General features: G+C 39.4%; 1 protein-coding gene across 3 annotated transcripts; it reads right to left on the bottom strand.

The window, feature by feature from the left end:
- Nucleotides 1-1,933: 1,933 nt before the first annotated feature.
- Nucleotides 1,934-10,921, bottom strand: LOC144215550 (tetraspanin-18-like). 3 transcript variants are annotated; one of them, XM_077744583.1, is made up of 11 exons: nt 10,648-10,921; nt 10,490-10,542; nt 9,980-10,139; nt 7,025-7,171; nt 5,908-5,988; nt 4,627-4,821; nt 3,820-3,894; nt 3,631-3,726; nt 3,363-3,470; nt 2,872-2,955; nt 1,934-2,530 (listed from the first exon to the last, which is right to left on the bottom strand). In XM_077744583.1, exons 4-11 carry the CDS (start codon nt 7,118-7,120, stop codon nt 2,477-2,479), a joined length of 789 nt encoding a protein of 262 aa, XP_077600709.1. In that variant the 5' UTR covers nt 7,121-7,171; nt 9,980-10,139; nt 10,490-10,542; nt 10,648-10,921; the 3' UTR covers nt 1,934-2,476. The 3 variants fall into 3 exon arrangements, with proteins under 3 accessions (XP_077600709.1, XP_077600716.1, XP_077600700.1); XM_077744590.1 differs by lacking the exons at nt 9,980-10,139; nt 10,490-10,542; nt 10,648-10,921 and adding an exon at nt 8,473-8,617; XM_077744574.1 differs by lacking the exons at nt 9,980-10,139; nt 10,490-10,542; nt 10,648-10,921 and adding an exon at nt 8,264-8,452.
- Between the last annotated feature and the right edge of the window lie 2,215 nt (nt 10,922-13,136).

Raw genomic sequence — 13,136 nt, 5'->3', positions numbered from 1 at the left:
CTTTGGGTAACGCTGCTATCTTGTGGTGGATTAATAGCAAGAATGACAACCAACCACGAGACAGCAAACCCTGCTCTCCCCTAATACTTTCAAACTATGCAATGAGTTATTTTTCTTCTTCGCCATTACAATGAGGCTGCTTTGACATGACCTAGCGGTCCATAACGTAAAAGACAAAGTACTCAAGCTGGTAAGTAATATAAACAGTAACAGCGGGGTGCACGTGCCCTGGGTAGCTCTCATTAAAGCAAACGGGTCACACTGCCCTAGCCAAACTCCATTGACATCCTTAATAGAGAAAAGGCCCCCATGGTTAAAAGGACCATGTACACCATTAGGGCACTTCAAAGCTCAGTCCACTGTGATCGGTCGAAGATGGGAAACCTCTAATTCCTCATTGGCCAATTAACTTGCCAGTCAGCACGCTCTTTAAACAAACGGTAAAGTTTACTGCTCATTAAAAGCCTTCGTTTGCAAAGTCGGGTCGCTCAAGTTCATCTGAACCAGGGGTCGGGAACCTTTTCGACGAAGAGACACACAAAAAAAAAACATATTTTCCAATGTTATTCCTTCTGAGCCATACAACAAATTTAAAAGTCAAAATACATACATGTAAAGGAGTGCCTTTTCTATTTTTTTGGAATTTCACCACTTTTAAAGTGGAAAAATAATGATTATTTTTAAAAATATTCTTATACTATTGCTAATCAATCAGGATGCATTCCAGAAGAGTCTACTACAAAAAAAATGTTCTAGATGTAATATCTTAGTTCTGTCACCAGCGATTTCAATATTTTAGCTGACAGGTTAGCAAAGAGCCAGATGCACTCATTAAAAGAGCCACATGTGGCTCCCGAGCCATAGGTTCCCTACCCCTGATCTAAACCAATGGAAGGCCACTCTAGAAGTGCACGATCTTGGAAGTGAGATTCAAAATTCAAGGATTTTTTTCCCTTGAATTTTCACTTGCAAGATCGTGCACTTCTAAAAAAAAAAAAAAAAAAATCAGTGTGTCTTATGATGCATTATCCCAGGGCTGCAAGAAAACTTTTCTAGTAAAAAATCTCACACGGTCACTTTCAACATTACTACTTTGTAACCGTGCAACTTTTCTAGGGGCTTGGCACATGGGGTCATTTATTTGTCGTCAGTTGAATACAAAAAAAAATGCTGGGCCTGAGAAACGTCTCGTCCCTACAGACTCATTTCCTGGCCTTCTCGGCCCACTTCCTGTTTTATGTCGACTCGTAGGCACCACATCGTGTGTGAGGAATGACAGCTACCCTGAGGAAGCACGGCCATGGCTGCATGGAACAATTTTTACCCAATTCAGGAAGTAGCTAGAGCAGTTGGGTAAACATTAGCGCTTGAGGGAGAAGCACTTATGACCAACTATAATGCTTGCAGCGACATCTTTTGCAGTCTATGGCATTGAAACGCATTGGCAGTTCAAATAGATTGGTCAACAAGTTAAACACAAGATTGAAAAAGCGCTGCGCAAGGAAAGCTGAGAGTTTAAATGGTCAGGAAACAGGATTTGTTCTATTCCTCGTGGGAGTTCATTCAGTCATAAATCTTCAAGCAATGAAGCTTGGTCTACAAACACAAAGCAAACGCTCCGCATCTGCTTTTTTCCCCCTGCTTGGAATTTTTATGAGGGAAGAAGAGATGCAGTTGCTACATGACTCCATTGGAGGAACGATGTAAATGAGTTGATCAATCTATAATGTCTTTTCCATGCATTCCCATTCAAAATGTGCAATGGAGACTGCCTTTCTTCCACTAGCCCATACAAATAAAATGTTTTTTTTCTGTAATAAAATGTTTTAGAACACTTGTAACAATTGTGTTAATTGCAAATTTACTGTTGTGCTGTCGTTAATAGCATTTTTTTCAACCAAAATTGAGAACTCAAAACAACACTGCCCCTTACTGACTTACCACTTTAGTATTTTGTTTTATTTAGCAAAACTTTGAACATTACACAATAATTGCAAGAATTGCTATTAGTGTACATTAAACACAGCACAACATTTCCTAAATGGGTTTCAGTGACAACTTCCAAGAGAATGCCTTGAAGTACAAGTGCAAATAACAAATAACTCTTTATCATAAACCCAAGCAGTACACAAACTCAATATTAGTCTTAATAATAAAATAGCACTTATGCCCTCAGAGGAATTTACAATGACAATTTTGAGCATACATTGAAAAATATTATGTCAAAAATAAAATAATTGTTAAAAAGTTATTTTAGAACTTATTTATAATTTATACTATGTGTAATGCATGAGAATAAAAGCATGATTTTAGTTTACAGGTATTTTTATATATTAAAAAAGTACAATTTGCTAGAGTACATGTATATTACGAATACATGACTGAAAATGTGAATATATTTGAAATACAATCAAGTACTTTTTTCCCCCCGCAGTCCCCTGCAGCACATAGATGGACATGGGAAAATACATCCAGCCTAGACATGTTGGAGTCCCCTGAAGAGGCATATCGCGACAGACATGACAACAATCTGAGGAGAACAGAGGAACATTTTATACATCAGACAATGAAATGGCAAATGAACATAATCAAATCTGCACATCACCGCTAGAGGGCGATCTGACCACACAGAAAGCTCTACAAGAGCTGCGTGTGATTATTTTTAAAAGATACTGCAACGTCAAATGGAGGATTTTTCACCCCTCAATACATGAAATCAGTTTGAATGAAAATATTAAGAGCTCAATCTCTGGTCCGTTTTTTAAAATTCTTTACTTTTGCCCAATCCAGCAATGTATACCTTTTTTTATTTGAGGTTACAGAACCTTTAAGCTTTTTGGGAAAATATCAGGACAAAAAAAATCTCTTTACCTGAAAGATCAGTACGAGGATAAAGAATGCAACCCCTAAATACATCACAGGTTCAGCAGCTGAATAGATCTTGTCATAGCAACCCTGCAAGTACACAAAAGAACAGTGAGGGGAAATAAGCCCAAATAAGCTTTAAGCATAAACCTCACCTGGGTAGCAGGTGTTTGTGAAATTAAATCAGTGTCAGTTGCTACCAACTCTGTTTCAAATCACCATTTTAGGCTGAATGTGAATGGGCCACAGTGTAGTATTCTCATTGGCACTAAATATACCGCCCAGAAATGTCTAAAACTACCATTCATTTAATTTGCCATCATCATTTGCAACCGAAACATTTCATAGAAAAAAAGATATTTTTGACATAGTAACGAGAATGATTAAAAAAAAAAAAAAAGTCTGAAAAAGGACCCCAACCAGGCAGTGATGACTCAGCAATAATCAACTGGCTATCATCTGATCCGACCGACAAAGTGAGTGACAAAAGAAAGTACCACGTCATAGCAGTTTGCAGCGTCTGTGGGATCGCATCCTTCTTCCTTGCAACAGCTGTGTGGCGCTGCGTCAAAATCCGCATAACCCCTTATGCCACAGCATTCTTTCTGAAGACAAAAGCATTTGTTACCTTAAAGCGTAACGCATCACTGAAAAATCATGCAACAGCGGCCTTCCCAATAAAAATGAATGTGACATGTATTTCTGTGAATGGCAACAAGTTCATGTTAACTCATTTGCCATTATTGTATACAACAATGGACATACCTTCCTCATAATAGCATTCCAAGCTTTTATGTATTTCTTATCAGTGGCTGCCGTATACTTTAACTTCATGGAGTCAGCTAACGAATCCTCATATAACTAAAACAGGCAGAGGAGAGATACAATTAACCAAAAGCCACACTGGATGATGAATATTTTTCTGTGAAAACATCAGCAGATACTGGAGTTTACCTCTGCGCGACCCGAAACGACCACACCCAAACCAGTCATCTCGACTATTAAGACCACGCACATTAATATGAAGAACTGGAACGAAAGGGAAAGGACACAGCGAGTAAAGACAGTGGTAACCTTAAGCCAATAAAAACACCCTTTTGACATTAAACTCCGGAGGAAGATGTGTTTGAAGAGCTTTTGGGTTTAGGAACAAGTTCTCAATGGCAACATTTTTTTTTTCAGCGTAGATTGATCGGGTTTAACGTTTCTTCTCTTCATTGAACCATGACGGAATATGATGTTGAGTACTTACAGGCAGGGGTCAGCATGGTGCTATGCACGTGTTTAGACTGCCACCATTTTTTTTAGAAGCCAGTACTGAGAGCAGATCCACTCAATAGCGTTTAATGAATTAATTTTATCCTGTCTGTAAAAAACTGATCTGCAGCAGGTGGCATGCAGAGAAGTCGCCAGTTTTTTGTTGTTGTTTTTTTTGGTCATAGAATAACTTCATCTGCTTTTGTGCAACAGATTTGAGGTTTATTTTACCCTAGGTGTGCCATTTTTACATGATCCTAATACTACTTATGTGCAAAGACCTCCTCTGGTAAAGATCGCCACTGTTATGAGCAGGTGAATCTCCGTTATAAACATTTTGTAGCCAAATCCAATAGGAGTATTCTCTCTGGTTTTCTCATTAAAGTCAAATAGGCCAATCAAACACCCCAACCCCATATTTGACGTTGTTTTGCGCATCAGGTTTAGCAAGCATCAAGTATTCTAGGCAAAGCAGAAGACCACAACTACCATACATGTACTTACAATGATGAGGAAGACCCTATTGTTGCGATGGGTTCCGCAGCAGCCCACAAAACCCAGGAAGAAGAGTGCGACTCCAGTTGCCAGTACAAAGTAAATGGTTTGAGTTAGCAATTCCGTCAGATGCAAAATTGTAGCTAAAGCTGAATCGCCGACAATGAACATCAATCCCGCGCCGACGAACAAAACTCCTGCCACCTGAAAAGGGATATGAGGTAAAGATTGGGAAAGTTGAAATTAGCGTATTAGGCAATTCACTGAAGTATTAGGTCAGGGGTGTCAAACATACGGCCCGCGGGCCGGATCCGGCCCGTCTGGTGGTTTGGTACGGCCCGGGGAAGAAAGCTGCATTGTATTAAAAAAATGTGTAGTTCTTGTATTATCCGCTAGGGGCCGCAGTGTTTTAGTACGTGCAGACAACATGAATTGACATTTATTTATGTTCTTATGTTATTCTCTTGTTCATAATGTAAAAGGAAAATTCTTTTAATAAACCTTGATAATTTACTCAATTATTTGCACTAATTATTAGGATTAGTGACTAATACAAAGGAAAAAAAGTGGGCTTATCGTTAGTTCAATGTAATTTTGCAATGAGTTTACTGGTCTGGCCCGCTTGATCTCAAATTAAGCTGTATTCGGCCCGCAGACCAAAGGGAGTTTGACACCCCTGTATTAGGTCAAATGGACACAAGGGCAATTTAATGTGGGGAGTAGATTAAAAAAAAAAAACACAATGAACTTTGAGGTATCTCAGCAGCACAAAAACATTGGCACTCATTTTGCAGGACTTGACTTGCCCCTTGTACAATTTCATCCTAAGAAGTATTTTGGAATGCTGAGAGGCTCATTAGGCAGACAAGATAAATGCTAAGGGTTCCAGCCAATAAGAAGGCGGCAGCTGGTGGACAAAAGTAAATGCTTAACTGTGCATTCTACAGTCTTTTTGTAAAAGGTTCAAATTAATCTTCTGTAACTGTTCATTCAGCAGAATTTGTGGTCAGATTGAATGAGGCCTCCGTACCAAATATTTATTCTAATGAGAAGTTTGATGTGGATTTATCTCGGAATCCTCTCAGCTCATCAATTTTTTCTTGCAGAATAATCAGTCATATTAATCACATAAATGAAATGAGAAAATAAGTGGCTTTTACCAAGCAAAAATGAAACAGCAAAATAGTTCAGTCTGAATTGTATGCAATTCTTCACTCACTTTCTCAAACAACAACACTCATTTTCATGGTAAGCATTAAATTGTAAGGAGACAAAAAGAGAAATACTTACTATAAAGAAGACGTTCAAGAGTAACATGACGTACTTGATGCATGATAGACAGTCACCTGAGGTTTGCGTTCGTATCTTGGCCTGTGAAACAAACATATCACTTAAAGGGACTGAAATTTAACATCGAATAATTTAGCAGCAAAGAGTTTAACAAGCACGCAAAATTTCAATTGATAAAGATTTCTTAGGAAATGTAATAGGCGAAATCTAATGGAGAAAAATAGTAGTAGACTCGTAGGATTATTTGCTAATAATTGGACAGGCCCTTGGCAGTACTGTAGCAGCCTTTCAGCATCTACTGCTGCAAGAAGCAACACATTCCTATGAGGCTTCCCACAATTCCGCCCTTAGCAAATAATCGGCAAAGCATACATTATGGATGTTGAGAGACTGCGCTTTACCCAGACTGAAAACTACTTGGAGATTTGCATACTAGTACTTTATCCCCTCCAAGGAAATTGATTTAAATCCAGTTAAAAACCTACGCTAAATCATAATGAAGCTGGGCTATTGATTACTCCTCTGGTCCTTTTGAGCTCAGCTGCCAAACTCATTGCTTGAGATGGGTTTTAATTACGGTCCCTCGGTTCTAAAGCCTGACGAAGTCTAGCGGGAGTTGAAAAAGAGCTACATAAGTGCTCTTTACTCTCCAAAAAATGTATCCCTGCAGTCTTCATTTTATCGGGAGACGAGAGAATGAAAGAAAAAAAATCTGGTGTACCCCACCTATTGCTTAGAATTCGATGGAATAGGCTACAGCACAAAAAAAAGACCCAATTTCTAGTCAAGAGTATACAGAGATCACAAAAGGAATGTACCGATCCAAAGGAGTACACCAGACAGTTTAAATATGATTGGCTATTCAAATTAGAAAAGCTTTAAGCTAAAAGTTTGTAATAGCATGTAAATGTAGCCATGCATGATAATTTATTGGGCGTAAGGATGTGTGACTCACACAGTCAAAGCACAAGCGATAGATAAGCCATCTGTTTGATTAAGAGTATTCCGCAGCTTATTATGACAGTGTGGTTTAAGCAAGCAAGATAGACAATTGTAATAATAAAAATAATAATGGCAATTGTTGCTTTCCCATTAAAAAACAAATGATTTCACTTACCTTTTTGTAGTACCTGGTAGTAGGCTGGTAGTGCTCTGGACATTCGACATGAGATCCGTGGTGTGTGCAAACGGCAGGCTCTACGCGAGTACGCATCGTTTATTGTTGAATGGAAAGAGCCTCTTCTTCAGCAAACTTCTACTTTTCCTGTTGTGAAGGGAGATATGGTGAATTTTCATTGTATTTGAGATGTTTTGACAACAGTACTTTTGTTACAACTCCAACATTTCTGAAAGCACTATATAAAGTTCACTTTCTCTACAACTACGGTATGATTGCAGCCTGCAAGATAATACGACTGAATTGACTCCATTTTTGTCTTAACCCCAATCAAATTTTGGATAAATTTAAGCCATTGTATCTGTTGGAAGAATGCAAAAAACGAAAAAAAACATCAAACTGTACCCACAGACAAGCATAAGAGAAACCACTACCGGTTGGGATTTGCTCTCATGTAAGCAAGCACATGGGGGCCAAACCTGGGGAGTAATGTACAAAAGTAGGATAAAGACATCCACGGCTAAAATAAGCCTTTTAGCATTTTCAATGAAAGAGTTGCTATTGCAATATAACTCAAAGTCAATTTAAAATAATGTGGAACGCTTCCGTTTCTAGGAGTAATCATTCTTTATCAACATCGCCATTAGCCTATCCCACCTGGCTTGGGGGAAAGGTGGACTATACACCATAAAGAATCACTGCACTATTGGGTGGGGCAATATGGGTCATTTAACATTATAATAATATTGCCTCTTTATAAGCATCTTTTCAAACCTTTCAAATAAACTGTCTTGCCTCTATTATTCTGTGATTCATTCAATCATTATCTTCACAAAGGTTGCAGGGGTGCTAGAGCCTATCTCATCCAGATTTAGGCACTAAAAGCAAGACACTGACTTGAGTGGCCCTGCGATTGTCCGGCCACCGATTCAGGGTTTTGTCCCACTCCTGGTACCTGAAGTCAGCTGGGATAAGCTCCGGCACCCCCTCCAACCCTTGTGAGGATAATTGGTTCAAAAATGAATGATATAGAGCAGCCAAATATTTGTCAAGAGTTGGAAATCAACACGAAAATAGCCTTGTTAACACTTTATAAGTGCTCTGCAGTGCGAATTGCTTTTGTGCAAATCATATTTACAGATTCTATTCATTATCCTGTTTTTGTGCAATACCTTCCCATACAAGAAAACGACTGGTCCAATATTAGTGAATATTTGCGTACAATACGGTCATACTCACGAATGATCCAAACATCCAAACTCTCGCCACTTCAGTCTTGCCGTGATTTATGAGGGGGAACCCCAAAATTTTGACAACAGGCGACTCAAGACAAAGAATCTCGGAGCAACCTATAAAACTACGTACCATACGGCCTTTCAAAATGTCTTGCAGTACATAGGCCGAAGCATGTGAGAGACGTGTTACAAAGCGTAACCTTTTATACCTACTTTTGTCGTCTTGGTGACACCCCAAAAACGTTCAATGTGCGCGACAACATCGTCCATTCATTCGTATGACGTTTACACTTCATCTGCTCTTTTTCTAGGTTTAATGACGGAGAAAAGGGACAATGGGCTACACGTGTGTTTGTTGTGCACACGATCGCGTCGGCCACGTTGCCTTTTAGTCATTTTTAGACTGGAAAAAACGAGTGCGTGTGAATGGAGGTTATTGCCATGTTCCACCAGGGCCGTACCTAACCAATTTGGTGCCCTCGCAACGTATACACAACTGGACCCCTCGCCCCCCCCCCCCCCCCAACACAGACACGCCCACGCAAGCCTGCAACGACAGCTAATTTAAAAACAAATATTCAAACACTCACGTATGACATTATTTGTTTGAAATTGATGATTAAAAACTAGTAAAATTAGGGCAGGAGTGGCGAACACGAGGCTCTCAAGCCGCAAGCGGGTTCAGGCCAAGAAGAATGTGACTCTTTGCTTCTTATTATATTTTGTGTATACTGTTACCTCATTTCATGTTTTTATTTTTATACTCTTAAAACACTCAAATGTATCAGGGCACAGAAATAATAAATGATATGTATTTTTAATAATTTGGGAGGTTGGATTTTTTATGCTGGTTTTGATGTAAGGTGTGGCTCTTTGACCCTCACAGTTTGAAATTTTGGGTCTTTGTTCGGCACCCCCGGTCTAGGGTGTGGTTTGCCTTCTCCACAGTCTGCTGGGATAGGCTCCAGCACCCCCTAACCCCCTGCCAGCATGCACGATGATGAATGAATGAATTCATATTTGAGTTCTGGATGCAAAAATCTGTCAAAAAGATGTGCGCATAACTAGCAACTCATTTGTATGATCCTATCCATACTTTTGTGTAAGAAATTAAGTGACACTCTTTGACCTTATATCAGATTACTTCCTTTGAGGACAGTCAAATCCAATATATTTATAGCTATATATCTAAAACGTCAGATTCATAAAAAAAAAACAGCTCTTTAGTTACGAAACATGGTGCTCATTTATACACCAGCATAATCAAAATGAGACATGGCCTTCTGTGGAGTATTCTCACATGCTGATTAAAGGCATCCTGTTAATGAGATTCCCTAAGAAGCCTATTACTGGGAACAGCAGGCTGCCCCCCCGGCCCACTGGGCCTGCCGCTCTCGCCATTTTTTTTTTTGTACATTTATCAGCTTTGCTTCAAACATTCAACATCCCAATCATGCAATAGTCTCATTAAAATGTTAGTTTACCACTCTTGTCAGCTATTATTAAAAGTTATAGAGAGATAATGAATACAACTATGTTTTTTTTTTAAATATGAGGAGTAAACATTGCATATTCTACAACAAAAAAAAACTCAATCATACATATGCAAACATTCCTGACTATGAGGGTTGGAAAACTTGGGTTATATAACATTAGAGCCATTAATGAAAGCTCTTTCCCATTCTGTAAAAGCAGCAACCTTTCAGCTGCTGTCACTCACCAGACAACTCCATTATGTGCTTGGCAAATCTGCATGGCCAATTCCTCAAGAACCATCTCAAGGCTCAGTGCGGAGAGAAAGTATGTAGCGTGGGCCCAGATGTTTTAGCTCAATAAGCTTAAGGATGAGTTCATGGCAAGAACATCTGAGGCTTTCAACTCTGTTGACCCAAGAAGGAAAGTCTTATTGCAGCCTCATTCAACAGTGTGTGTGAGTGTGTATGTGTGTGTGTGTGTGATGTGTGATGTATACGCCAGTCGGGAAAGCCATTAATAGATCAAATGTGACCTATTTTACACTGGGAAGGTGCAAAGAGTTAACAAGAACAAACAGGAAGAAGGAAATGCTGCATGTAAATGAGTTGGTGAAATTGTGTATGAGAAATTTGAGCAAAAAATGTGAATCTCAATTCACAGCTGTGGAATTGTGCTTTAAGTGTAAAAATGTCCACTGAAGAAAAATTATGTGGCTCATTAGTATTCATTCATTTTCTGTACCGCTTATACTCACAGAGGGTGCTGGAGCATATCCCAGGCAACTGTAGGCAGCAGATGGAAGACACCCTGAATTGGCGTCCAGTGAATGGAAAACCAGCGACAATTTTAGGTGTCCGAACATCTTACGGTGCATTAGGTTTTTTTTTTTAGATGTGAGAGGAAACCGGACGCCTGGAGAAAACCCACGAGAACATGCAAACTCCAAACAGGAAGGTCAGAATCCACCGGGGATTGAACCCTTGGTCTCAGAACTGTGAGGCAGACGTGCTAATGTGCTATGTTTGCTCCTCTAAGGTCTCACTCGTCCTTGACAGCATTAAACCCCCAATTTCCAGCACCTGCACAATTGAGCCACAAGTGGACTCAAGGGAAAGGGAGACTTGTTAAGTTTTTACGAGAGCAGACAGACATAATTACCTAAGTAAAACAGAGGAACACTGACTTTTATTGACTTTAGGGTTGTTTGACAAAGAATGGACCGACCCCATGCAGCTGGGTTTAACTCACTGGTCGCAATCGATGATGTCCAATCCATTTGAACTGGAAGAGGCAGAAGAAATTCTTCATTTTCTTTTTGGGTAAAATGAGATTGATTGGGCTTTCTAGCTGAAATAATTGAGAGTGAAAGCGATTGAATGAGTATCACCAGAATGTTCCAAAATCCTTTGACTGTCTGCTTTTCTCCTCACTCTCGTTTCATACACCAGGACCAATCTTCTCAACAAATACACACACACAGGAACATAATGATGGGCTTCTTGGTAAAAGGCGAGAGCAATCTTTCTGCATCATCTGGCTTGGATTAGAGTTTGCCTGTCGTCTGCGTTTCACTGTCACAGTTTGGCCACGGTACGGATAAAGGCAGGCGGTAGGGACGCTCTGAGGACCAGAAAGTGGGAGGGCATGGTTGTGGAACAATAAAAGCAGCTATGACTTGGGCAAATGGAGAAAAATAGCAGACCGTATGACGGTAGATTACTCGATGAACCACTGTTAAAGCAACTGTACAACTGTAAAATTTGATGGGAAAGGATTTGGTAGGAAATTGTCAAGGACAAATATCCAAAGTGCTGGATTTCTTGGTGCTCTTTGAGAGGTCTATTTGTTATTTTTCCTCTGTGTTGATTCTCTCATACAGTTCTGAACAATGTGATTGACTTAATCCAAGCTTTTAGATTCTGATCTGAATGGTGGGATTTTGGTTGTTGGAATTCATGTTTTTTTTAATTTTTTTAGGTCACTTATACTTGATGACCGGCGTTGATAACCATAAGTCGCATGTGTGTGTATTTATCTGGATGTCCTGGATTTTAGCACTATATTGTCCCGAGGCATGGATAAGTGACACCCCCGCCATTTGCCACCAAGCCAAAACACCCTTTCTGTGTTCCACCCACCTTTCTCTTGGGTTTCTACTATTTTCAGCGATACTGTAGAAGTACACCCTCTGGGTTTCTGTGCGTGTGTGTGTGACAGTGTTGTCGGATAAGTGTGGGGGTGGTTGGTGCCTTCAGAGTGTTAATGCAATGTCAAATTGTAGGCAAGGTCAGCAAGGAGAGAGGCGATAAAGGTAATGCATCACTGAATCCTGTGGAAGGACCATCCATCCTATCTGCAGGATCTATTTTTTGATGCACTTCCCCAGTTTTTTCTGCAAATGAATGGTACCTTTACCATTGAGTTGTTAAAGGTTTAAAGACTTAAGTGTTACTAAAAAATGAATCAAGAGTGATTTCCCAATTTGATCTCTTTATATTATGAGCAATTTTAAAAGACAATTGTTCACTTAACAAACAGTTCCCTTAAATCAAAACTAGAAATGCTATTGTTTACTAAAGGGTATCCCTAACTGCTGAATGTTCAAATATGTAATGTATGACTTGGCTGTTACGTGGATTATTATTATTTTAGTTTTAAAACTATATCATTGATTTGAATATTGGTTTGGGTTTTTATTTCTAATTTGTACCGGATTGTTTTTGTTTTCATTGTCTATTGCTGTTTTTATTAGTATATGAAGTACAATGAATGAGTTTGTCCAATCTATTTTATGTTTTTTTTTTCATAAAGGTTTGTGTAAATCAAAATACTGAACTTCTACGCATTTTCCTACATTGATTTCCACATGTGGTCAGGTTTTGATCACAATGCAAATGGAGAAGCTGTTTAAGTAAAGACATTACCAGTATCGAGTGTTTAAGATGAGAAGTGCACGACCAGTTTAAGCTTTTTGTGCGGGCCATATTCAATGATATTTGCATAATTTGCTGTGTGCCAATGAAAACTGGTTTGGATACCATAGTGGAACTCCAACACGTTTCCACAAGCACAGAGGTCTTGACATGCAAACGCTGACATGACACAAGGAAGGGAATACCTCAAAATACTAATGTGAGACAAAACACAGCAGGATGTTGTTCTCCCGCATGTTAAACTACAGGAACACCTTGACACATTTCTTGAAATTGGCAACCATGACATAAACGCTCCAGATGAGAGAATCAACTTGTTAAGAGGCTGGCTCTTTGTTGGGCTTGGCAGGTATTCGTGTCAAGCCAAGTTTGGGCAATTTCAATGATGTGAGCAGACAGCTACATTTGAAAAAGCCGCTGGAGGCATAAACACCACATATATCTTTTGCTCCACTGAGCGAGCAATCT

Source organism: Stigmatopora nigra, chromosome 2 (assembly GCF_051989575.1).
Source record: "Stigmatopora nigra isolate UIUO_SnigA chromosome 2, RoL_Snig_1.1, whole genome shotgun sequence".
Classification (NCBI taxonomy): Eukaryota; Metazoa; Chordata; class Actinopteri; order Syngnathiformes; family Syngnathidae; genus Stigmatopora; species Stigmatopora nigra.
This window is presented reverse-complemented; position numbering and strand designations above follow the sequence as displayed.